Source organism: Vulpes vulpes, chromosome X (genome assembly GCF_048418805.1).
Source record: "Vulpes vulpes isolate BD-2025 chromosome X, VulVul3, whole genome shotgun sequence".
Lineage (NCBI taxonomy): Eukaryota > Metazoa > Chordata > Mammalia > Carnivora > Canidae > Vulpes > Vulpes vulpes.
The window spans coordinates 98060128-98086344 of record NC_132796.1 but is presented as its reverse complement, the minus strand read 5'-3'; the positions used below and the strand labels follow the sequence as shown (position 1 = coordinate 98086344).

Genomic DNA, 26217 nt, shown 5'->3' with positions numbered 1-26217 from the left:
AAAAAGTTTTTTTAAAGATTTATTTATTTATTTATTTATTCATGAGAGACACAGACTGAAAGAGATACAGAGAGAGAAGCAAAGACATAGGCAGAGGGAGAAGCAGGCTCCTCGCAGGGAGCCCAATGCGAGACTCAATCCTGGATCTCAGGATCACGACCTGAGCCGAAGGCAGGTGCCCAACCGCTGAGCCACCCAGGCTTCCCCAAAAATCAAGTCCTTAAAGTCTTTATTAACATTGCCATCTTTATTTCTTGGCCACTCTCATCTTGAGTATCACTTGCTGCAGGAATAGGGAGAAGTTAGTTCCTTTGAGAGAAGGCCTCCTGTTGCACCGCTGGCAAGAATTTAGCAACCATACGTCTGTTGTTATTACCCTGCTGGGTGTTGAATTCTGGGAGCCAACTGACCAACCACTCCTCACTTTCTCCCTCCTTTCACTAGAATTAGATGATGCATCCATTCTGGGCCAGTGCCCAGAGGTCTCGGGTTGGAGCTGGGGTACCGCATTTGCTTAGAAGGGCTCCCAGGGCCTGGACACCATCCCCACTCCAGAGGCCTCCCAGAAGGTTCCTTGGAGGTTCCATCTGCTATCAGATGGATTTTGTGTTTGCCCAGGATAAACTGGATCACCCATGGACCACCTGGGAGCCACTTCACTCAGTCCCTTGGTCTCCGTACCTCAGGTTAGAACTACTAGGCCTTGGGGGGATGGGAGAGTGGGCAATTAGTCTTAACCTCCCCAAAGTCCCGATGACCTGATAGCAAGGAGGTACTTAGACATAGATTTAGGAGATAATCTGCCTTTTTTCCCATAATGCCCCCAGAGGATAAAAGAGGCTGGTTCAGCTCTGCTGATTCTGTGAGAATCCATGCACAGAAAACCCCTATCTCATTACATTCAGTGACCACTTTCTTGGTGCCACGCTGATCCAAAACAACAACAACAACAACAACAAACAACAAAAAACCACCACAGCAGGCCCAGCCCCCTGCTCTGAAGAATCTAAATCCAGTTCTAGAGCTGTAGTAATACGTGTGCACTTAGCGTCATAGTGGGCTATTTGCATATTGTAATATGGTTGCCATTGTAATGATAATTAGCACCTCTATCACCATACCTAATTATCCTTTCTTTTTCGTGATTAAAGAGCAATGCAAGACTGTGTGGGATTAAGAGACTCTAGTCTCTTAGCAAGTTTGATGATGATATATTTTTATCTATATTCACTATACTGTTTATTAGAGTTCTAGGGCTTATTTACTACTCATTGTAATAGTTTGCATTTTCTAGGGTCTTCTATAATGGAATCATATACCATGTACTCTCTTTTTGTATGGCTTCTTCCATTTGGCATGTTTAAGATCTGTCCATGTTGTTACATACATCCATATTTCATTCCTTTTTATTGCTAAGTAGCATTCCATTGTGTGGAGATGCCATATGTTGTTTATTCATAGTGGATGGACATTTGGTGGCTTTCTCTCCCCATGTTTGGCCATTACAAACAAAGCTGTTATGAAGATCTGAGTACAAATCTTTCCATAGCTCTTAGATGTCCTTTTCTCTTGGTTAAATACCTGGGAATGGAATGGCTGAATCATACAAGGGTTGTAGGTTCAGCTTTTTAAGAAACTGTCAAACTGTTTTTCCAAAGTGGTTGTACTATTTGACGTTCTCACCAGTCGTGTGTGTGCCTTCCAGTTGCTCCACGTCCTCACCAGCACTTGGTGAGTCTTTTTAATTTGAGCCCTCCTAATGGGTGTGCAGTGGTATCTCATTGTGGTTTTAGTTTGTACTTCCCTAATTATGTACTTACTTGTCACCAATATATAGTCTTTGGTGAGATATCTGTTTTAATCTTTTGCCCATTTTAATATTGATTTGTTTAGGGGCGCCTGGATGGCTCAGTGGTTGAGCATCTGCCTTTGTGATCCCAGAGGTCCTGGCATCGGTCCCACATCGGGCTCCCCGCATGGAGCCTGCTTCTCCCCCTGCCTATATCTCTCTGCCTCTCTCTGTGTCTCTCATGAATGAATAAATATAATCTTTTTTTAAAGATTTATTTATTTATTTATTCATGAGAGACAGAGAGAAAGAGGCAGAGACACACGCAGAGGAAGAAGCAGGCTCCACGCAGGCTCCATCCCTGGTCTCCAGGATCTCACCCTGGGCTGAAGGCAGACGCTAAACCGCTGAGCCACCCAGGGATCCCAATAAATATAATATTTAAAAGTAAATAAATAAAATAAAATAACATTGATTTGTTTTTCTTGTTGAGTTTTGAGAATTCTTTATATATTCTGGATACAAGACCTTTATCAGATAATATGTGCTTGGTAAAGGTTTTCTCTGAGTCTGTGGCTTGCCTTTTCATTCTCTTCATAGTATCTTTTGAAGAGCAGAGGTTTTATTTTTTTTAGTTTATTTTAAAGACTTTATTTATTTATTCATGAGAGACACACAGAGAGGCAGAGACATAGGCAGAGGGAGAAGCAGGTTCCTCCTGAAGAGCCTAATGCAGGACTCAGTCCCAGGACCCCAGGATCACAACCTGAGCCTTAAGGCAGATGCTCAACCACTGAGCCACCCAGGCGCCCCAGAGCAGAAGGTGTTAATATCATTGAAGTCCAACTAATCAATTTTTACTTTTATGGATCATGCTTTTGGTGAGATCTCTAAGAACTCTTTCCTAGCCCTAGGTCACTACTACCTTCCTTATCTTAGGTTTTCTTTTATAATTTTTATATTTTTAGGCTTTACATTTTGATCCTTGATCCATTTTAATTTTTCTGTATATCAAGAGGTATGAATTCACATTCTTTTTTTTTGTTTTTACATATGGATATCCAATTATTCCAGTACCATTTGTTGGAAAAGCTATTGTTAGGCTACTGGAGTTGTCCTTATGAATGTGGGCTTATTTCTGGACTCTATATTCTGTTCTTTTTTAAAAGATTTTATTTATTTATTTGAGACAGAGAATGACCAAGAGAGAGAGAGCACAGGAGCAGAGGCAGAAGGAGAAGCAGACTCCCCTGCTGAGCAGGGAGCCTGACATGGGGCTCCATCCTAGCTCTCTGGGATCATGACCTGAATTGAAGGCAAATGCTTAACTGACTGAGCCACCCAGGCACCCCTGTTCTTTTGGTTTTTTAAGATTTTATTTACTTATTCACTTGAGAGAGAGAGAGAAAGAGAGAGCAGGAGTGGGGGGGGTGGAGGAGCAAAAGGAGAGGGAGAAGCAGGCTCTAATCCCAGGACTCTGGGATCGTGACCTGAGTAGAAAGCAGACACTTGACAGACTGAGCCACCCAGGTGCCCCTCTATATTCTGTTCTGCTGATCAGTCTGTTTATCTTTCCGCCAATGCCAATTTTTTTTGATTACTGTAACTTTATTTTTTTTGATTACTGTAACTTTATAATCACTTTTGAAATCAGGTGGTGCTAGCCCGCCAACTTTGTTCTTTTTCAAAGTTGTTTTTGCCTATTTTAATTCTTTCACAATTCCATATGAATTTTAGAATGAAATTACTAATATCATTTTCTTTTGATACTCAAATTTATCCTATTTACAGTAATTGTTATAACGTATGTTTGTGCTTTTGTGATCTTATTTTATAATCATGGGTGACCCTGACTTAATTGTCATTTTAGAAGATGGTTAATCTTTTCATTGATATCCTTCAGCTAAAAAGTTCCATAAGTTTACAGACTTATGTATTTTTAAAAATATTCTATTTATTTATTTATTTATTTAAAGATTTATTTAGAGATTTATTTATTTATTTATTTATGATAGACACACACACACACACACACACAGAGGCAGAGACACAGGAGGAGGGAGAAGCAGGCTCCATGCCTACGCGGGACTCCAGGACAGCGCCCTGGGCCAAAGGCAGGCGCTAAACCGCTGAGCCACCCAGGGATCCCCTATTTTTTTTTATTCATGAGAGAAACAGAGAGGCGGAGACACAGGCAGAGGGAGAATCTGGCTCCCCTCAGGGAGCCTAACACAGGACTTGATCCCAGGACCCCGGGATCATGACCCGAGCCAAAAGCAGATGCTCAACCACTGAGCCACCCACGCGTCCCTACAGACTTATGTATTTGCAAAATAGGACCATTTATTATTTGCCCTTCATTTATAAACATGTTTGGTGACTGGGTCCATGATTATCTGCTCTATTGGTCATTTTATAGATGCCAATAATATCCCTTTCCAACCTTTTCTGTCTAGATGACATAAGGCCTCTTTTTTAAAAAAGCTTATCTTTGTATAATTACCCTCACACTCCATTCTTTTTTCTTTAAAGATTTATTTTTTTTTCCAGAGAGAGAGCATGCATGCTGAGCAGGGTGTAGAGGGAATGAGAATCCCAAGCAGACTCCCCACTGAGCATGTGGTTGGTCACAGAGCTTGATCATGACCCTAGCTAAAATCAAAAGTCGGAACTCCTAGCCAACTGAGCCACCCAGGCACCCAACCCTGTTCTTCTGAATCATTTTAAGTCTTAGACCTGATCCAGAATCATGAAATCTTTCCAGAGAGTCCAGTGATCAGATCAGCACCTAATATTCCCAGGGTGGAAATGCTGTGTGGTTTTGTACAAAGAGAGATGACTTGATTGATCATCAACCACCTTCTCAATGCAGCTTGGAATAAATGACACTAGCTGGTATGTGTTTCCCCAAACAGAGACAGGGAGCAAGTGAAGATAAGTAATGTTTGTGGCTGGGTACCTTTGTCCCCCAACTTTATCCCTATCCTCGCTCTTAGATTGTAGCTCTCAGATCTGTCAGGACCTGGTGTCCCTATTCTAGAGATCTCACTTGGACAGAGACTTTGTGTGAACTTAATTCATGAATGCCAAGACCTGTCTGTTCTAGAATCAGGAGAAGAAGAGCTAGGCCTTGGTCCCATGGATCTGCCTGCCTGTTGGGAAAACAAGATACGTACATGAAATAAAGAGCAATTCAAGCCTGTGTGGCATTAAGAGATCATTTGGTCGAATTTGGGTTATGAGTGTTTAGAAAAGGGTGCTCCATAGGTATGCACTCTACTTATCAGGGTGCAACCAGCTCCATGGTTTTGGGGAACTTGGTTGGGACCTTGCTGGATGGGCATTGTTTGATTAACCAAAACAGAGCAGCAAGGGCATGGCAGGCCTGAGAAACTCCGTGAATGAGCCTGGAATGTTCCCTCAGGGGACCATGAGGAGACCACTGGGCTTCAAGCCCAGGCTTGAGTTGAGAAATCATGGGAAACAAGGCTGAGTAGGTAGGGTGGGGTCAGACTGTGAAGGACCTTTGGAAACCAAGCAGATGAGTTTGGACTGTAAAGCTCTGCCGAGTACAGCTGGTAAGGCCACAGCCATAGATCTCAATATGTGCCCTGGGGTAGGAGTTGGTGCCAGCTCAAAGGCTGAGAGAGGAGCTAGGCAGAGGCAAGGCCAGGACTGGAAGTTCATCTTCCTCACACCCAGTTGAGTGGGCCTTCTGCTGCATCGGGCCTGGTTGTTAGCTTTTCGAAGCCTTTCACATCTGCTCCATGCAGCTTCCTAACAGGGACCACAGGCATGGGGAGTGGGTGGTGAAGGCCATATCGCTCCATAGCTAACGGTGTGAGGGGAGGCAGAACCACTGAAAAATACCCACCTGGCTCACCTGCCTACTGGCCTGCCCTACTCTTGCCCCAGAGTCATTCTTTAGGCTAAGGCAAGGTAGCTCCAGATGGCCTTTTTCAATGAAAATGTGTCAAGGAGGGAGGTGACATGACACATTAACCTAATATCACCCATAAACACATTAACACCAAATGGTTTGTGCTTTTTCAGAGTGGTGGGAAAGTCATTCCTGGGGAGAGGGGATGGTGGCCTATGGAGTCCCAACTGCTACTTGGGTCAGTCAGAAGAGCTCAGGAGCATGAAGTCTATAGTGGAGAGGGGGGCAGGAGGCCCAAGGCTGGGAGAGCCATGTGACTTGGCTTGCCTGTGGTTATAGGGCCCATTACTGACAAAATTGCCTTAGCAGAGTTTTTCCAAACTTTCCCACCTAAGTGCCCCCAAACTATTGAATTATCTCCTAGAGGCCTAGAAGGACACAGTCTCAGACATTTCTTTGAAGTATGGCATTTTATTGTAAGTGTGAATGTTGCGCAGCCTATTGCCTAAATATATTTTAATTGGTTTATCAGCAAACAACGTGGAAGCTCCTGAAAGATGCCCTGGGTTTGGAGTGTGGCTTTGACTCCTGCTGTGTCACTTGGTCAGCTTTTAGCAAGCAGGCCCTGTCCCTCTGAGACCTGCTTATGGACAGGTCAGAACTTACACTTTCAGGATCTTTGCCCAAAGTGCCGAAAGACATGTCCATCACCTGCAGCGTGTTCATTTGCCTGCTGTCCTTATCCCAGTCCCCCTCCTTGCTTGGTTCAAACTTTTTTGTTGGAAAAATCTAAGCTCTTGTGTTCCCCGGAGAAAATCATTGGACTTGCTCAGTGGTTAGCTCTGGCCTTATCCCAGCCTTTGGTGGGTGAACGGATCCCAGGATGGGATGGAGACTGTGGGCTCCTGAGACTCCGAAGTGGGAATGGATTGGCTGAGGCTGTGCCCACAGATTCCCCTAGCCTTCCCTCCTCCACCATGCTCAGCCTGTGGCCCCTCATTCTGTCCCACCTTTAGCATGGAGTGTTTACAGTACTCTCAGTTAGAAAAAAGAAAACCTGCCAGTATGTTCTCAGAGCCTAGCATTGCCCCTGCTCATCTCTTGGTGGCTGAGAATAGAAGAGCCGTCAAGGCTTCCAGGCCAAAGTTATCCTCAGTGACCCAAGCACCTCATTCCTGTCCTCATAGCCTGCAGATAGAGATAATGACAACATACAAAGACTGCATGCCCTCCTCCAGTTTGGGCAAAGTGGATTAAGTGCCGTGAATATTCAGGTTTCACTCTGGCAGACAGTAAGCCTTCATCCACACCCCCTGCCTGCTAGAGGTGCAAGGGGGTTCCAGACATGAGTGCCTCGAGTGATGAAACCACAGCAGGTAGGGCCCTGGGCAGGCTGTCTGGGCTGGGTGGGGCGGGGCAGCCTGGCTGGGCGAGGCCCAGATTCCCCAGGCTGATAAGATGGCCTGTAAACACCCAGCAAGGGGAGGGGGCAGAGGGCAGGCCACCAGATGGCAGGAGAAGGGGGGAACCGGAGCCCAGGCCTAGCGGCAGGAAGTGGGGCTTGATGTGGAAATATCCTGTCCAGCAGGGGCTAGAGCTGTGGCCCTCAGCAATCACTCCCTCTACCAAGGAGGTGAGCTCAGCACGAGGTGGGGCTGCTGGGGCACCAGGCCAAGAACCCTGCTCCCCACATCTCCAGAGGACATGATCAGTGGGTCTCTATTATGGGTTTTTCTACCACCTAACGCTGCTGGGGGGGGAAATCAGAACCAAGCTCCCCACTACCACCACACACCCTGCCACCACGGAGAAACCCAGCAGTGGAATTGTCTGAGACAATCTGACTCTCACACTCTCACAGAAAAGTCCCGGTCATCACTATCAGTAAGGAGCATCAATTGGAACACCTAATTGTGTCCAGGACCTCCTGCAGCCCTTGCAGAAGAAGCACATATTTGACACGCCATTCTGTTGCATCTTGTAGTACTTTATAATTAGAACCTCTGAGGGTCAGAGCTCACGGAGCCTTTCACGAGGGAGCATCAGATTCATTTGCTTTACTTTAAAGATGGGCACACTGGGATCCAGAGAGGGGCAGAGACTTGATGATGCCCGTGGCAGACCTAAATTAAAGCCCCTGGTCTACAGTATTTTCCACTGCCTACCCTGTTGCCTGAGGCCCAGCCACCAGCCCTCATGCCTGCAGCCGGCCTGCTTTGCACACTCGCTGAACCTCAGCATTTATCCTTGTTTAGGGTTGTGGGGAGGCTGACAGAAGGAAAGATCCTCAAAATCAGAAATCAGAAGTCTGGAGTCTGGCCTGAACTGCTCTGTCAACTTGCACATGGCCTTGAGTGAGTTGCTGCCTCTCTCTGGGCCTCATCGTTTATTTGTTTGTTCTAAATAACATTTTAATTAGGGGCACCTGGGTGGCTCAGTGGGTTATAAGCCTCTGACTCTTGATTTTGGCTCAGATCATGATCTCAGGGTTGTGAGTTCAAGCCCCACATTGGGCTCTGCGCTGGGCATGGAGCCGGCTTAAGATTCTTTCTCTTTCCTCTGCCCCTCCCCACCCCCAGCTCTCTCTTTCAAAATAAAAAAAATAATAAATAACAGTTTAATTAGATTTAGTTCATTGCCATATAATTCAATTATATAATCTAAATATACAATTCAGTGGCTTCAGTATATTCAAAGAATTTTACTTCCATCACCACAATCCATTATAGAATATTGTCATCACCCCATAAAGAGACTCTCTACCTAATAGCAATCACTCTCCATTTTCTGCCAACCCCTGGGCCTCAGTTATGGAGAGATATTTGCTATAGATGTATTCTGGGGAGAAAACCCCAGCAATATTGATTACACAGATGGGGTAACCCAGTTTACCACGAACTTAGATAGAAAGAGAACCTACCTTGAGAAGAATAGGGTGGGCCTGGTGATAAGTCCCTGACCATGGACCTGCTTGCCATCTATGAGGTGCTCAGGGCTGACTTACCATAAATATTTGAATAAACATGTTAATCAACACCCTAAGATAAGAACCTAGACTTATGTGTAAGCTGAGAGCAAGTGTATATTTATGGGGCAGGGCCATGACATGACCACTCCAGGTCTGGATCCAGGAATTCTCTGGAAACAGTAGGCCCCTTGAGGTACAGGAATAGAGTTAGCGTCCTTCATCATCAGAGCTGAAAGCCTCCTGCTCCACTTACCCTTCCCCCATAGCTGGCCACAGGGGCTCAACTTGTCACCATTTTGGTGAAGACTTGGCCCAGAAAGTTAGGATTCACTTATTAGATGGAACTTTGGTTGAGGTTGGGAAGTTTTTGTTGAGGGGGCATCACAGAGGTTCTAAGGCTTCAAAGTTGTGTGTTGTGAGCAAGTCCTGGCCTAGGGATCTGAGCAAATGGTCACCAGCATGGGACAGTGGGAAAGGCACAGACTTTGAGATCAAGGGCACACAGCCTGGGTTTGAGTTCTGCCTCCATTCGTTTTTGTTTTTGTTTTCTTTCTTTCTTTCTTTCTTTCTTTCTTTCTTTCTTTCTTTCTCTTTTTTTTTTTTTTTTGGACTAGGAGAATAATTTAGTTTTGTTTGGAGATATGGGCAGCTGCCGAGTCTCAGAACTTCTGGAGTTGTTTTTTGGTGCTGGCAGCATTGCTGGCCTTAAGCACGTAGAAGAGCACAGTCTTGCTCAAGGGCTGGCACTCACCCACTGTGACCATGTCACTAATCTAGAGGTCCCTGAAACGGGACAGGTGTACAGACATGTTCTTGTGGCATCTCTTGAAGCGGTTGTACTTTCGGATGTAATGGGAGCAGTCTTGGTGGAGGACACTGGTCCTCTGCATCTTCATCTCCGTCACCATGCCAGACAGAATCCGCCCTCCCATGGAGACATTGCTAGTAAAGGGGCATTTCCTGTCAGTAGATGTGCCCTCAGTGGCCTTGTTGGGCGTCTTGAAGCCCAGAGTGATGATTTTGTAATATCGCGGGAGTGTCTTCTTGCCAGTTTCTCCAAGCAGGACCCTCTTCTTATCCTGAAAGACCATCAGCTGCCTTCGGTAGGCGCACTGTGTCCCAATGGCCGCCATCTTCCCCGCCACCTGAACAAAGGGGCTGCCTCCATTCTTGCCGGGCAGTGTGACTTTGGTCATGTTACCTAATCTTTTCTTAGCCTCACTTCTGCTGTTTTTAAAATGGAACTATTGAAATGGGGTAATTATCAAAAGATATTTCACTAAAAATGAAGTTCAGAGGGCATAGCAGTTGGAAATAAACCGCAGTTCAAACCCCAGCTCTGCCACTGACTAGCTACTTTGTGTGGATTTTGTAGAATTAAAGAAGATAGTCTCGGTGAAGTGCCTGGCACCACACGAACTCCACAGCTCATCCCCAATAAATGTCAATCCCTGCCACCTTCCCAATGCTTCACCCAGTCACCCTGTAATTTTTGCCACTTGGCCCCTTTCCCCAGATGCAGAGGGGACAGCTTGAAGTGATATCAGAGGGCGCACAAGAAAATCTTACCCACATTTAAACAATACCCACACCCCTCTGCTCCTCCCCCAGCAGGCCCATGGCAAGACCACAGTGGCCACACCCGCCATCCCAGGCCCAGCACCAGCTCAGATCAGTGCCAACCCTGCAAGCACTTGCCCCGAGCTGGCACTGATCTCAAGTGCTTCCACCCCCTCCACCCAGTCTCGATGCTCTTTCCAAACACGTGCCACCAGCTTTGAGTCGGGCTTGTAACCAAACCCTGGCTCTGGGTTTGCACTGCAGATGTAAGGAGGGGCTGGCAGAAGCCCAGATGCACATCCAGATGTTGTCTCCAAGGCTCCCTTGGCGTCCCCCATACCAGCTGTGAAGCAGTATTTACTCCAAAATGCAAGGGTGGAGAAGCAGGCTTGTGTGGCGCCCGATCACTGGGGCACTGGGTCCTATTTGCCTTGGTCGGGGGTCATGTAGGGAGAGAGGACAGGGAAAAGAGAGACTCTGTTCTCTTGACAGGAGGACTGGCTGGGCAGAGCTAAGTCACAAGAGGATGACTTCTCAGAACTGAAAGAGGTATCAAGACCATCTTCCCATCCATTTTTGTTGGCTCACTCAGTACCATTATGTCTAGGGGGTCCCCTTAACTTCTCTTACTGCTGCTTGGAGCTCAAGGAACAATATTACCACAGGGTGACCAAAGAGATTGTGTCTATCTACTACTGGGCCCCTGTCCCCAGCATCAAGGCTTCTAGAGCCATTATCATGTACTTGTAACCTGTTCTCAGGAGGACTGGCAGCTAGGCAGAGGGCCAGGGCCTCGAGCTTCTACTGCTCCTCTGACCCATTGCCAAGGGAAGGCCCGGCAGATCTGGTTGCATGCCTACAGATCCCTCACGGGCACATAGCCCCAGTGCTAGGAGCTCCACCTTGCAAGGGCAACTGGGAGGTATTTACAAGTGGAAGTCACCACACCAAATCAGTAGCAGCTATGGAATGTGATCGCTTCCTGTTCCATCACCCAGAAAATGCCGCTACCCTTGACCCACATGCACTATAATACTTTGTTCTCCATTGTTGTCTCTGGCCATTGGTGCTAGGGACAAAAGTATGCAAAACTGTGAAGTGGCATCTATTTCACTGTCACCTGCCCCTCCCAGTTAACCCTTGTTGTTAGCCTGCTTTCCCTGGGCTCTTGCTTCAGCTCACCCCTACATCCTAAACCACTGGGGGCTGGTCCTCAGCCCAGGTGGACATTGACCTGAGCACAGAGTCCAGTCTTGCAACCAATCCTGAAAGGCCAGGCTCATTCTGTGCCTGCTCCCTCAAGACGACAGCTAGGCAAGGTGATAAACCCACTTCTCCTCAACCACTAGCAGGAGAGGGTTTGCCCAGACACCCTCCTGGTCCCCTCGCCCGCTGGCCCAAGCGGGCTGGCAGTGGAACTGCTGGGGCGTCCCCTTGTATAGACAGCTGTCTCCTAGGCCTTCCTGCTAGGGATCCTCCCCCGTCCCCCGCAGGGCCCCTCCTCCCCTCTCTGCACTCTCTGACCTGTGTGGGGCAGGGGCGGGGCAGGAGGGCCTGCAGGCCCTGGAGGGGAAACTACTGAAACCCCTGGGACAGGAAGTGGCAGAGAGGGGCTGTTTCCTCTGGCAGAGCAGGGGTGCAGTGAGAGCTGGCCTTCTCTCTTGCTTGACTGCCTGTCTGCTGTGGGCCGGGGAGGCTGGGGAGAGCCACACACCCTCTTCCCCTGGCTCCCCCCCCACCAAAAATGGATGCTCCTGGCCCACCGACCGGAGGGGTGGGGGGCTCCCAGAGGAAGCCATCTCCATTTTGACGGGAGAGGACTTCACAGAGAAGGGCAGACAGGTCAGCTAGAAGGGAAAGGTGGGGTGGGGTGGGGCAGGTGGGTATGGGGTGAATCCCCCCCCTCCACACACACACACAGTATTAGCGGAAAACCACAATTGGGCAGGGGAACCTTCTGTAAGCTCTTATTCAGAGAGAAGATGATCAGGACTGTGCTCAAAACTGCGTGAGTTGGACATGCAACAGATGGCTGACTCTGTAGGTCTAGGAAGGGACTTAGACCATCCAGCCCAAAACCCCTCACTGGGCAGTGGAGGAAACTGAGGCCCACAAAGCAGAAGCAACTTGCTCAAGGTCACACCGTGGGCTGAACAGAGGCCAGGATTTTCTTTCTGATGAAAATCTGCCGAGTTTGTATTTGGTGTTCCACACCTCCTTCCTGGCGCCTCTGAGGGCTCTGTGACATTCTTCTCAGAAATGAACTTAATCAATCTATTCACCCTGGGGGGGAGGTGGCGAAGCCTTTAGTCCAGGAGCCAGTACACTTTTCCTGCCAATGGATAGTAAATATTTTAGGCTTTATGGCCCCTACGAACTCTGTCACAACTCAACTTATAATGCAAAAGCAGCCACAGACAATCTATAAAGGATGAGCATGCTGCATCCCAATAAAACTTTATTTATGGACACTGAAATTTGAACTTCGAATAATTCTCATGTGGCATGAAATATTATTCATCTATTTCTTTCCTAATCACTAAAAAATGTCAAAGCAATTCTTAGCTGATGGGCCGTCCCAAACAGACGGTGGGCTAGATTTGGCATACAGGTCGTAGTTTGCCAATCAGTACTTTAATCTAAGATGTTTAAAGTGTTGGGGGGGGGAGAATATACTTGGTGGGGAGGAAGCAGGTAAGGCTGTGAAAAGGGGGCAATATTTGCTTCAGATCTTGCATACTGGGTGGGAATTGGAGCTGCAGAAATTTGAGGAAGGGCACAGCAGGCCTAAGGCATGGTGTGAGCAAAGGCATGGAGGTGGGGAAGTTGCTGCAAAAGTTAAATGTGTTCTGCACAGTGCAGCCTCATTGCTATTTGCCAGCCCTGGGTCTTTGGCTGCTGTCTGTTCTCACCAGAGGAAAGGGTTGGCTTTATTGAGGATGCCGAGAGACAATGAGGAGGGGAAGAAGAAAGGTCACCTGAGAGTCATAGTGACTGGTTGTGTGACCTTGGACAAGTCATTTATCCTCCCTCAGGGGTTTGGTGTCTGCAGTTGGATGATAGGATGGGTAGATGCCATGATCTTTCAGGTCCCTTTTAACTTTGATACCCTGGAACTCTGAGTCAGGAAGAGGCTTTGAGCAGTGGGGGTGGAGTGGGGGAGGAGGAACCCCAAGAGTTCATGGTGACATCAGAGCTGAAGCTGCCCTCCCCTCTGCCTGCGTCCTAATAGGCTGTCTTTCTACCTCTGCTTGCACCCTCCCCTCTGTGCAAGCAACAGTGGACTACCCTTTGCTTTTGCTGGCCTGGGAAGCAGCCGGGTCCCAAGGGTAGGTGGGTGGGGTAGGGTACGGGGCATTTGGAAGGGGCACCCAAGCAAGCAGCGAAACCAGCCCAGCCCCTGCCGTCTGAAGGAGTCCCAGATCTGAGCAAGGAGCCTCCGCATCAGTTTCTAGGACACGGGCTGGCACAGGCCTTGACAAAGAACACTGTCCCTTCAATCAAAGTTATCTGACTTAATATCCTGTTGGTGCCGAGTCAAAGATTACCCCAGCTTCTAAAAAACCCACTAATGAATTTAATTAGTCTCTGGTCAATGTTTCTATTACCCTCCCTCCCCCCACCAATGGAAGCAAGCAGGCCTTCCTGGGGGCAGGGGTGAGGTGTGTGCCATTTGAGGCCACCTTTCATTCATCACATGCTACTTTCTACCACAGTATTGTATCTGGGTTCCCAGCCTCACGGGGCCAGGCCTGCTCCTCTGGCCACTGAAGGCCTGTAGAGATCCTTCCTGCCTATGGGGTGTGTGCATCTGCGTGCATGCGCGTGTGTGTGTGTGTGTGTGTGTGTGTGTGTGTGTGTAGCAGAATGACTCTCCAGGTCCTCTTTTTTCACCTGGGGTTTTCAAGATAATCTCAACCTCAGAATGTCCAAGGTGAGTTCATCTTCTTGCCATCTTTCCTGCCCCAATCACTTCTTATTTTTTTAACATTGTTTACAATAAGAACAAGCTCCACATCTTGGGGTCCCTATCACTACTGTATTGCCCTACACTCTGTCATTTTATTTCTTCAGGGTGGCTCTGGGCTTCACCTCCTGGGTTCCAGCTGCCTCATCACCAGGTCTCTTTCCATCTACTCCACCCCTACACTCAGACTGAATGGATCTGCCTAAAGAACTGCTTGCCTTAGGCCCCTCCCTTGCTCAAGAATCTCCAGGAACTCTCAGTAGCTGTCTATGTTAAGTTCAAGTTCCACCAACTGGTGGATCTTGGGCCTATGCACTTATCCCTCTGATTTCCCAGACCTCCCAGCCAGTCTGTCTTCCCCATAGCCAGGCTGGTTTCCTCTCTGTTCCATGAGGTTTGTGGTTGTCGGTTATGTCCTCCCTCACCTTCGGCTCACCCCATCATCTCCATGTCCCTGTCTTCCCGTCTGTCTAGGTAAAGATATACTGAATATTTGATGAGTGACTGTAGCCAAAACGACACAAATCAGATCAGGAAATTGAAAAAACATGTTTGGGACATAACAAAGAGTTTTCACCTACATTAACTCACTGGCCTTGCACGACAACCCTGTGAGCTAGGAAGGATGTCCCCATTTCACAGAGGTAAAAGGTGACCTAGCCAAACCTCAAGGCAAGGCTAGATCTTCTCACTGGGAGGCTCATGCCCTTATGGTCCGCAGGGACTTCTGGGGTCCCCTCCTAGACTGTACCGGCAGCCCACAGTACTGGGTTTTGGTAGCTGCTCTGGACTAGGCTTTGCCTTCTTTCCTGTAATGTGTTCTCCTTGCAATTGGCTTGTCCTTCACTTCCCAGAAGAGCCTAGTGACCCCTTGGTGGGTCCCTGGAGCGGTAGAGATAAAGATGTGGAGGTCGCAGGCACCTCCAGGGGGTGCTCTTTTGGCTTTCTCAGACAAGGCCCCTGGGAGTCAGGACTGGAGAAATAGGTTCCTTTGTCAGTAACCCTTCCCCCCCCCTCCCGTACTGGGGCTTCTGTAGAGCTCTTCTTGCCACATAACCACAACCCCAAGGGCTGGGGCGGGGTGAAGGTGGTGAGGACAGCAGACTGGGAACACCTCTTTGACCAAAGCAGCCTGCCTCTCCCCGCGGGGGCCCCCCAACCCCCTCGAGGAGCCAGCCCCTTCAAAGTCAACAACTGGAAGCCTCCAGCCCCGCCCTGTCTATGTTCTGGAGCCAACAGGGGACTTCCGGGGGCTTCACGGCGGTGGGGGGGGGCAAGCCCCCTTTGCTCTCCGGGAGGTCACCTGAAACTCATCTTATGGATGACTGATTTTTAATTTCCAAAGTGCTTTCCCACCACCATCTTCATTCACCCGAGACTCCCCAGTGAGCATCTGCTAAAGCTGGCTTACCCTCAGCCCTCCCCCACAGTAAGGGTGACAGAAACCACAACCCAGAAAGATGGCCGACTTCTCCAGGGTCTCACATCTGCTTGGGATACATCCTTCCTCCTCCCTGGGACGGGGCGGCGCACACTGTGGGGTGAGCTTATGGGACTCCTGGAGAAAGGGGAGACCCGTCACCTCCTGCGGCCCTAATCGCCCCTCCACTGGGAGAGCTCAGGGCCTGGGAAGGTAGAGGCTAGGCTAGAACTGTGAAAAGGCAAAGGGCAATTGGAGATGAGCTCTGGACCTCCCTCGCCATTGGAGTTGTGGCAAACTCTACACTGGAAGCAGGCAGTGACCCAGGGCCAAGGAAGGAAACTGGGTTTCTTGTAAATAAGCAAAGAGAAACCCCAACCAACAGAGCTTGCAAAACCTTTATTTTTTTCCTCCCTCTTCCTGATTTCATCTCAAATGGAGGGGGTGGTGAAAAGAAAGGGATAGAGGAGAAGGAGCTGACCAAATAGTTGTGGCTGGGGCCCCTTTACTGGACATTTGCTCAAGGAGGAGGGCTCTGCTTGCTGATGGGAGTCAAGGCTGTGGGGGAGTCCCATGGACGGATTATTGTGCTCAGACCATGACTACAGACTGGACCCCTGGCTCTGGCCCTCTGGCTCTTAAATACACATCACTGGTCACGTGGTGCCGCATGCAAATTTGCTTCTGGATGACTATTAGCCAGAGGAGGGGCTGTTTTTAAGTGGAGGGTACAGCTGTTCCTGGGGTAGTTTCCATTTTGTTTGTGGTTGTGGGGGAGGGGCGTTGAGAGAGTGGGAAATGGCATGAAGGAAATTGTCACTTCCTTTCCAGAGAATTCCAGAAAGGTTTCATGGAGTCCTGGGTATTTCGGGAGTGAAGGCTGGCTCTGAGAGGATGAGGAACCGGAGAAGGAGAACTCTGCTTTGTGGCCTGGCTGACCATCTGGCTCCCATGTTTCCTGGCGTGCGTGAAAATGCCACGGGTGTTACCAGCAATTTTGTGAGAGCCATTGGCTCAGCTGAACAGCTGTAGATTTAAAGTAGCTCCACAGAGCCTGTGGATGTGGCTTTCACATAGGGGCTGCTTCCTGTATGCAGAGGAGGCCCGCAGGGGTGGGCGCTGGACACCGCTTGACTCGCTCCAGTGACAACCTCAGAAAGGGTCTGTACGTCTGAAGGGGGCCCAGCTGTGATGACGCAGGAGCAGCCCAAACCACTTCTATTTAGCTCTTTTGGTTTTGAAATGCACTCAGAACCACAGTGAGCCAAAGGTGTGCATTCGCAGGCTGGGGATGCAGGCGCCCTCGCTTGCTTGCTCCCTCCTGTGGCACTCATTCGCTCACACACGGTGTCCGGGGCCATATGCTCTCCAGACGCTTTGCTTTCTGTGCAAGTAGGACAGGCCCTGGGAGCCAGGGATCCTACAGTGGCCTCCAGGGGAGTGAAGGGAGTAGAGCTCTTGCCACCCTGGGAGCAGGCTCTGCCTGGAGCCAGCTGTGATCTGTACAACGCTGGGGCGGGTGGGGAGCTTCCCAGGCACGTCTAGCCAAGTATCTGTGTGTACCCACCTAGTGCCCCACTCCCCATCGTGTCTCAGTGTGTCTGTAAGGACAGCAGGGAGGAGTGCCCCTGGTGTGGGCCTCTCTGGCCTCCAGCAGGGCGGGCCTTCTGGGGTGGTGGTTTTTTTGGTTTCAGGTTCCTGGGAGAGGGAGGTTATTTTGAGGGACTGGGGAGGGGGTGGTTCACTCCTCTGCCGGGGAGAGTGAGTGAACATGCAAATGAGCCTCTCCCCACCTCTCACTTTCAAATCCTCAAACATCTGAGGGGGGAGGGGAGAAACTTTCTGGACTGGAAGGTTCCGTGGTGGGGCTGGGATGGGAGTTTTCTTAGCCTTGGCCGAAAAGTAGGACGGCTACTTCCTCCCCCCACAACCCCTTCACCTTCCTAGCTGTAGGCTGGAGCTCCGGACAGTACAAGACAACCAGGATCAGCCTTGGGTGCTGGGTGCAGCAGCCTCACAATGCCCCCTAACCCTGGGTCAGCAGAACCTGCACCAACCAAGTCCTGAATTTAGGTACTTCGACATTTAGACACTTAAAGAATGCAATTGGATTAGTCTCTTCCTTTATTTCAAACCTCTCTACATCGATGGCCAAGGATTCCATCCAATATTCTGTGGGGCTGCCTTCCTTCTCCCACCACCTCCATATACTGCGGCTGGCATTTTCTTCCCAGGAAGCATAGGACTTTGAATTTTCTGTAGCTGGGGTGGAGGGGGGTGCTAGCGGTGGCAGCCCATCCCAGCCCTCTTTGCCGCAGCCTGCTGGAGCCAGCATGAGCCCAGGCTCTTCATTCTTATTCTCGAGAAGGCAGGCCTGGAGGAGGAACCCACAAGCAAGCTTGTGGCGCTGCTGGTCCAACCAGGGAAGCCCTCTGACACACAGAGGCCCTCAGGCACACATCCCCACACTGGGGACCCACCAGCACACCCTGCACACAGGTACATTTGTGGTGTGCTTGCACACCCACCGTGAGAGCTCCCATGGTAAATTACAATGCAAAAATACACAGATGTAACTAACATGCACAGGGCACACATTTCTCTCTCTCTCCCTTTCTCTCATAAGCCTGAGTACACAACACCCACCCCACAACCAATGTATACATGGATATATTTTTTTAGGGAGGGGGAGGGAGGAGAGGCAGAGAGAGAGAGAGAGAGAGAGAGAGAGAGAGACTCTCAAGCAGACTCCCCGCAGAGCCAGACTCACAGAGCTCTATCTCACAGCCCACAGCCTTGAGATAGTGACCTGAGCGGACATCAAAAGTCAGACGCTTAGGGCATCTGGGTGGCTCAGTGTTTGAGCATCTGCCTTTGGCTCAGGTCATGATCTCAGGGTCCAGGGGTTGAGTCCTGCATCGGGTTCCCCACGCCCTGCTTCTCCCTCTGCCTGTCTCTGCCTCTCTCTGTCTCTCATGAATAAATAAATAAAATCTTAAAAGAAGTCAGACACTTAACTGACTGAGCCACCCAGGCGCCCCACATGGAAATACTTGCTGGGCAGCCCCGGTGGCACAGCGGTTTAGCGCCGCCTTTGCCCAGGGTGTGATCCTGGAGACCCTGGATCGAGTCCCACGTCAGGCTTTCTGCATGGAGCCTGCTTCTCCCTCTGCCTGTGTCTCTGCCTCTCTCTCTCTCTCTCTCTCTCTCTCTCTCTCTCTCTCCAAATAAATAAATAAATAAATAAATAAATAAATAAATCTTAAAAAAAGGAGATACTTCTTGCCCAGAAAATACACCTCACTGGTACTGACCAACCAATATCATTCATTCGTTTGTTCGTTTGTTCATTCATGTGTTTGTTCTGCAAAAATAAATGGAGTGTCTGCTACAGGCAGCACAGTGTGAGGTGCTCGTGTTTCACTGATGACCAGCACAGTTGTCCCTGCCCTCCAGGAAGCCACTGCCTAATGGGGGAGGTCGGGAAGGTGCACGGAAGGGAGGTCATAGGCAGAGAGCACCAGTGAACTCGCAAACGTGAGGTGCTGATCTGTGAAGAGAAGCCCTAGAGATGAGCAAACCTGGAGGGAAGGGCTGCGGCAGAATGACCTTGTGTGGGGGGGGCAGACACTGGAGTTTCGTGTTTAGACAAAGTGGGATTAGGTGAAAGTGATCCCTTTCATTTGATTAGTATGAGAATGCTTCCTGGGGGCAGACAGCCGGCCTGAGGGAGGGCGGGGAGCTGCGGAATGCGGGGCCTCGGGGCGCTGGGGCTAGCAGAGACAGACCTTCCAAGCATAAATGGTCCTGGGAGGCTTCTCCAGCAGGTCACAGGAGACCGGGTCACCGGCAGGGCCCAGTGGGGGTGGGGTGGGGTGGGGTGGGGGTAGGGGGGGCTCAGGACCCGACTGTAGACCGTATTTTCCCCAGGGCCGCCTCTTCGTCCTAGCAGGGCTGTCTCCTTCGGCAAGGGAAACTCAGACCTGACAGGTTGAGTTGGGTGACAGTCTTGAAGTTTTGTGTTCAGGGTGGGTGGAAAGGTGTGGGGGTGAGCAGCGGGGGGGGGGGGGGGGTGGTGAGCGGGCGGAGCCAGCCCTGTGGGCTAACGGAAAGGAAGTGGGAGAGGCCTGGGTGTCTCCTATGGGGGGAGCGGTCATCACAGAGGTCACCCGTGGTCCTCCTCCCTTTCCTCCCCTTTGCCCCTCTCTGCAGTTCCTCCTTTCTTTCGGAGCCAGGAGAAGGGTTGGCCACCCTGGCACTGGCAAAGGTGTTGTCAGGGAGATAGGAGTCAGATGTGTTGCTCCTACTGTGGGCCGTGGATCCAGTTCCTCAGGCATTCGCAGACCCACTGCGTGGAGGCACGCACGAGGATACCATGAAAAACAAGCCCAAGGGCCGAAGCTGTGGTACCTGGACGTGGCGAGGTCTGAGTGTTCAGGAGTAGAGGAGCAGAGTGGGCTGGCGGGAGGGGCACGGGGGAGGGAGGCGTGGGTGTGACCACGCAGCAAACACAGGAAACAATTGGAGGCCTGGTGTCGAGTGAGTGAGCACCTGAGGTACAGACCGGGAGTACCAGAGGCTTTGGGGCCAGTTGGGGCCTGGAGAGGCATGTGGGCTGCAGCACACAGGTTTCCTGGAAAGGGAGGGGGGCCAGAGCCAGCCCCGGAGGATGGAGAAGATTCTGGGGGCCCCTCCCCAAGCTGGGGCTCTCCTCTCAAGTTCCCAGGGTGACAGTTCAGTCTTGAAACTGAAAGCAAAGCTGAACCAAGAGCGTGAACCCACACAAGGCACAGAAGCCACCCGCTCCTGCGGGTAGCAAGGGTGCCAGGCAGCGATAAGGGCTAAGGGCACAGAGCCTTAGGCCCACCTGTCCCTCCAGCTCAGGGCTGTCTGGGGGCGTGGCCAATTCCGAAAGTCCCCTCCTCAGGAGCAGAGTCAGATCAGCACTAGTCCTGGTGACAACCCCCGCCCCCCACATGCTGAGATATTTCTTCCTCTATAGACTCTGCCCCCACAGAGCTAACTGGCCTCCACTTCCAAGGTAGACTAAGCCAGGCAGAGTCTGGAAGCACACCTGGTACACCCATGTATCCCTAACCCACACCCATTCACACAAGATTCTTTCTAAGCCAAGGAAATCTTATGGATTCTTCATGCTGCTGTCCCATCTATAGGGACGTATGGGGTGCCCTGATTTCCCCAGTGGCCACACCCTGAGGATTAATCTTCCTAAGGAGGAGAGAGCCTCCAGAGGAGGCAGGAGAGAAGGGAGGGAGGGCCAGCTCAGGGGCAGATGCTGGTGACAGGCTGACACTGAGGCCCCGCCACTTCCCACTGGACGCAGCTCAGTTCACTTCCTCTTTTTCCTTTTTTTTTTTTTTTTTTTTTTACCTGCTTCCTTTCTTCTTCCCCTTTCTTCTCCCATCCCTCCCAGGCTAGATGGCAGTCTGCCCCGGGCAGTGGGGTCCCTGTGGTTGGCTAGCTGTCTTGGGAACAAATCTCAAGGAAGGTGACTTGCTCATTGCCCATCTCTCCCTTCTCCTTAGGTCACTCCTGCGGTTTGCCCAGCCCAGCATGCAGCCTTGAACCTGGCCTAGGCCACCACCTACTCCAGCTCTCCACACCCCCTATTTTACTGTGGCTCGGGGTATAGGCTCTAAGCTCCAAGGTACCTGAGCAGCATTTCTTCGTCAAGGATACCCCCTGCAGCTCCAGAGGGCCCTGCGAATCCTGCTGTCAGCTCTCTGAGGAGACAGCATGGCTATTACCTTGCAGCCCAGTGACCTGATCTTTGAGTTTGCAAGCAACGGGATGGATGATATCCACCAGGTATGGCCCCAGAGAACGGAGCCCAGTTAGCCAAATGGACTATCAGATAGACACACACAGGCAGGCAGACAGCAAGCCAGCCAGCCAGCCCCAGGACTGGCCAGCCCTCAAGTATTGATCAAGCACCCTCTGGGTCCAGACCACTGGGCTTGTGTGCCAGCCAGACTGTGTGCCTGCGCGTCCGTCACTCATGCGGCCAGGCACTAGTCATTTGGCGGTCATTCTGTGAGCCAGTTGCCTACGGGCAGTCACCAAGCCAGCTGTGCAGCTATTAAACACAGCAGCCAAGCTGTCGGGCAGGCAGCAATGTGGGCTGAATGCACCAGTGCACATGGACCCTCACGTGCATGTCCACCCCCCCCCCCACCTGTAATGTCACAGTGAGAAGGCTGCTGGGACACCCACATAGCAAGAGTGAGCGCTGCCAGCTGGACCCACAGGGCAAAGACCAACTCCCAGTCCCTTCAGACTCATGTGTCTAGCCTGGTTGATGAGCCCTTCCATAACCATCTTTTCAGCCTCAATCAGAGGATTCAGATCTGGAAATGGGTTTCTTTGGTGGGGGAAAGGTGAAAGAAAAATAGGGCAGAATTTCGGCACTTAGGCCCCACCGCTCCGTATCTTGCTACGTGCTGAGGCTAAGAGAGCATGCTTTCCGGGTGCTTGACTGTACCCACTGGATGGTGTCTTGGCACACTCATTGGCCCTCTCGACTCCTCTCCTTCCACAAACTGGAGAAGAGGCAGCCAGGTCCGGTAGAAGGAACAGAAGGCTTAAGAGTCAGGAGTCCTGGGTTCTCATCCCAGTTTGGCCACAGAGTCACGTGGGCAAGTCCCATCCCCTACCCTATCTGGCTGATATCTCCCCATCTTCACCAAGAAGAGATCCAGTTGGATTATCTCTAAGGGCATCCCAGCTTAATACTGCCATTCTCTGTGCTAAATCCTTTTGAGGACAGAAAACTTTGTCCTCCCTCTAGCGGCCTACCGAGGGCTGCCCCCTAGCGGGCATTGAGCGCATTGCGTGTTCTGTCCTGGGTCTTCACCTAGAAGCGCTCAGTCTGATCCAACACCTGGGCTGTGCCTCCCCTTGCGGGAGGTATCATGGGAAGGAAAGGGAAAGGGAAGAAAAATCTAACCATCTCTGTGTTCTCAATACTGCTAGTCATTTTTTTCCTGTTTTCGGTCTGCTTAGCAGCTGTTACTGTGCTTCATGGAGGCTGTTCCCTTCCACATTCACACTTGCCCCTCTGCCCTCAGACAGCTTCTCCTCCAATTCACAGAGAAGCTCAAAGCCAAGGACACCCTCTGTCTCCCTCCCTTCTTCCTTTTACTGATAAGGAAAGAACAAGAACAGTTTACTTCCCATGGGCCCAGGAGAAAGAACTGTCCCTCTTCCTTCCAGCAGTACCTCCTACCTATACTTCTCTCCTGCCTCCAAGACCTCAACCCAGTGGTCACTTCCAACATCGCTCTCATAAGTCCTCCCATCCAAGTACTAACCAGGCCCGACCCTGCTTAGCTTCCGAGATCAGACGAGATCGGGCGCGTTCAGGGTGGTATGGCCGTAGACTCTCTCATAAGTCCTTAAGACCTTCCAGACCTTTTTCCTCAACCTAGAACATCTCCCCAACCCTGGAAGAAACCCTTCTTTCCTTTCTACCTACCTCCTTCAAAATACTGCCTCCTTAACTCCTTTCTCTTCATCAGTATGGTCTCCACACTCTGTGCTTACATTCTTACCTCCTTTCTCTCCCTTTTCAGGAAACGGTTTGTATTGAAAAATGTGTCATTAATACAAGAGTGTATACATATATATGTTAAAGAATAATTATAAAACGAACACCCATGAACACACCACCCATGTTAAGAAATAAAGCATTAATAGTCTCCCAGAAGTCCCTGATACCTAAAACACTCGATGAGAGCCTACTCTACACCGAGCCTGGTCTATGGGCTTTACGTGCATTGATCTGTTCACACAACCCTATGGGGTTAATATGACCACTCCAATTTTACAAATGAGGAAGGCAATGCACAGCAAGATTAGGTAGCTTGCCCAAGGCCCCACTGCTAGTAAGTAGCAGAGCTTGTTTTCAAGCCCAGGCTGTCTGGCTCTAGATTAGGACAAATCAATGGAATTTTCTAGAAGTGTTCTATGTTTGCCCTGTCCAATTCCGGGGCCACTAGTTACAAGAGACTATGGGGCACTTGAACTATGGCTAATGCAGTTGGAGGACTGGACTTTTAATCTTGACAAATGTTTACATTTACATTTAAATAGTCACCCATGCCTAGTGGGTACCATATTGGGCAGATGGCCCTCAACTCCATGGCCTTCATCACTACACCCCAGTAGTGGTGTAGTAGGACGGCACTCAGTCCAGCCTCTCTGAGATCCATTGTAAAGTGTCCCCTGAAAGTGTTCTAGCTAGGCTGACTGCCCACTGGCCAAACCCAATGGCGGTTTATCAATTTTTATTTTTCTGGATTGTTCAGAAACATTAGGCAGAACTGAGCATTGTCATTCTTTTTCATGAAAAAAAGAATTAACAGCCCCATGAAATAAAATTTGCAAAATACAGAAAATTTGAAAGAAAGGGAAAAAAGTCACCCAAAGTTGCTCCTGATATAATCCCTTCTCTACATAATTTTTAAAGAGTTTGCAGGGTACCTGGGTGGCTCAGTTGGTTAAGCGTGTGCCTTTGGCTCAGGTCATAGTCCCAGGGTCCTGGGATCAAGCCCAAGTTGGGCTCCCTGCTCAGTTGGGAGTCTGCTTCTCCCTCTCACTCTGCCCCTCCTCCCTCCATGCTTGCTCAAGCGTACTCTCTCTCACTCTCTCAAATAAGTGAATAAATAACTTTTTTTTTAAGACAGTTGTTTTTTTTTAAAGACAGCCTGGGTGGCTCAGTGGTTTAGCATCTGCCTTCAGCTCAGGGCATGATCCTGGGATCCCCGCAGGGAGCCTGCTTCTCCCTCTGCCTATGTCTCTGCCTCTCTGTGTCTCCCATGAATGAGTGAATGAATGAATGAATGAATGAATAAAGACAGTTGCAATCACATTCCTTTTTTTAAAAAGCTTTTATTTATTTACTTGAGAGAGAGAGAGAAAGCATGAGCAGGGGGAGGAGCAGAGGGAGAGGGAGATAATCTCTACTCAGGGCCCTATCCCATGACCCTGAGGTCGTCACTACATGAGCTGAAACCAAGAGTCAGATACCCAACCAACTGAGCCACCCAGTCGCCCCAATCACACTCCTTTTTCATTTAGCTTTGTTTGATTTGAGAGCAGCTACATCTTCCAGGGGTCAAATTCTCATCCTGATTGTTGTTATCCACTCTAAGGGATTTAGCAACCACCCTTTTAAGCTCTTGGACACGTATTTTTGACCCACTGATAGGTATTTCCGTGTTAAATATCAAACTCACAATATCCAGACACTGTTCCCCTTCTCTTTCTCCAAAAACCTGTTTCTCCTCCTCCACATGAGCAGTGTCCCTATGCACCCAATGAATCAAGCTGGAAATTGGAAACCTCTCTTCCAGACAGGGACCGGGCCCTCACCTTACCTCTATAATGCCTCTGTTCTGTCTTCATTGCCAGAGACTGAGCCTGAGAACTACAACCAATTAAAAATGCCCGCCCTTGACTGAGTGCAAGTGGCACAGAGCTAGCCTGTCTCTGTTAATCAAGAATCCACTCAAAGTTAAATTAAAAAAAAAAAAATAAGGGGGAACCCTGGGTGGCGCAGTGGTTTGGTGCTTGCCTTTGGCCCAGGACGCGATCCTGGAGACCTGGGATCGAATCCCACGTCGGGCTCCCGGTGCATGGAGCCTGCTTCTCCCTCTGCCTGTGTCTCTGCCTCTCTCTCTCTCTCTCTCTCTCTGTGACTATCATAAATAAATAAAAATTAAAAAAAAAAAGAATCCACTCAAAGCATCACCTAGTGAGGTTGGACCCAGAGCAATGTCATCCCATACAAAAGACAGCTCTGAGGGCTCCAAGATTTAGGAATTGCAAGAAGGGCCAGATTCTGGTAGGGAGGGGTTCTTGGGAGAGGCAGGTGAGCCTTAAACCGGATCCCTCTCTTGTCCATAGCTGGAAGACCCCTCAGTGTTCCCAGCTGTGATCGTGGAGCAGGTGCCCTACCCCGAATTACTGCATCTGTACTCAGGACTGGAGCTAGACGACGTTCACAATGGCATCATAACAGATGGAACCTTGTGCATGACACAGGATCAGATCCTGGAGGGCAGTATTTTGCTGGCAGGTTTGTTTCTTTCCTGAGCAGGGAAGTGTGGGAAGAGAAAGGGATTGTGCCTTCAGGAACTATAGTAGCCCACAATGGCTTTCAGTGACCCCATGCAGCAAGAGCCAGGCCGCAAGAGTTGGAGATTATAGATAGGGTGGTTAGGATAAGCAAAAGGTGGTAGAGGAGGAAACCATCCAAATGGATCTGTGGTCTTTCAAGATGGAGTGGGACAAGGAAGAGTGGAGATCAGCTGGGGTGAGTGTAGAGAAAAGCTGGAGAGTTACAGTAGGTGGCACACGAGCCCCTTCCAGTGGTCCCTTAGCTCCTTAACACTATCCTCTGGGTTGGCCCTGGTGATAGCTATACCCCTGCCCTATATATCCTGAGGGAACTTTTTTTCTGCCCACTCCCCCACCCCACACCATGGAACTTGGAACCAGATGACAATGAAGCAACCTCACAAACCATGTCAACCACTGAAGTCTTGCTCAATGTCGAATCTCCCAACGACATCCTGGATGAGAAGCAGATCTGTAAGTCTGAACCCTGGTG

At 49.9% G+C, this 26217-nt stretch overlaps 1 protein-coding gene and 1 pseudogene across 1 annotated transcript in view; one reads left to right on the top strand and one right to left on the bottom strand.

Annotated features, from left to right (window-relative positions):
- ELF4 (E74 like ETS transcription factor 4) overlaps positions 1–26217 on the top strand; it is a 41071-nt gene that overhangs the window by 5591 nt on the left and 9263 nt on the right. The window contains exons 2-4 of the mRNA XM_072744963.1: positions 21131–21413; positions 25512–25683; positions 26106–26198. Of these exons, the coding sequence (XP_072601064.1) occupies positions 21342–21413; positions 25512–25683; positions 26106–26198 (337 nt within the window). The 5' untranslated portion in view covers positions 21131–21341. The remainder of the gene's footprint in view (positions 1–21130; positions 21414–25511; positions 25684–26105; positions 26199–26217) is intronic.
- LOC112934626 (small ribosomal subunit protein uS17-like) lies at positions 9297–9770 on the bottom strand (annotated as a pseudogene).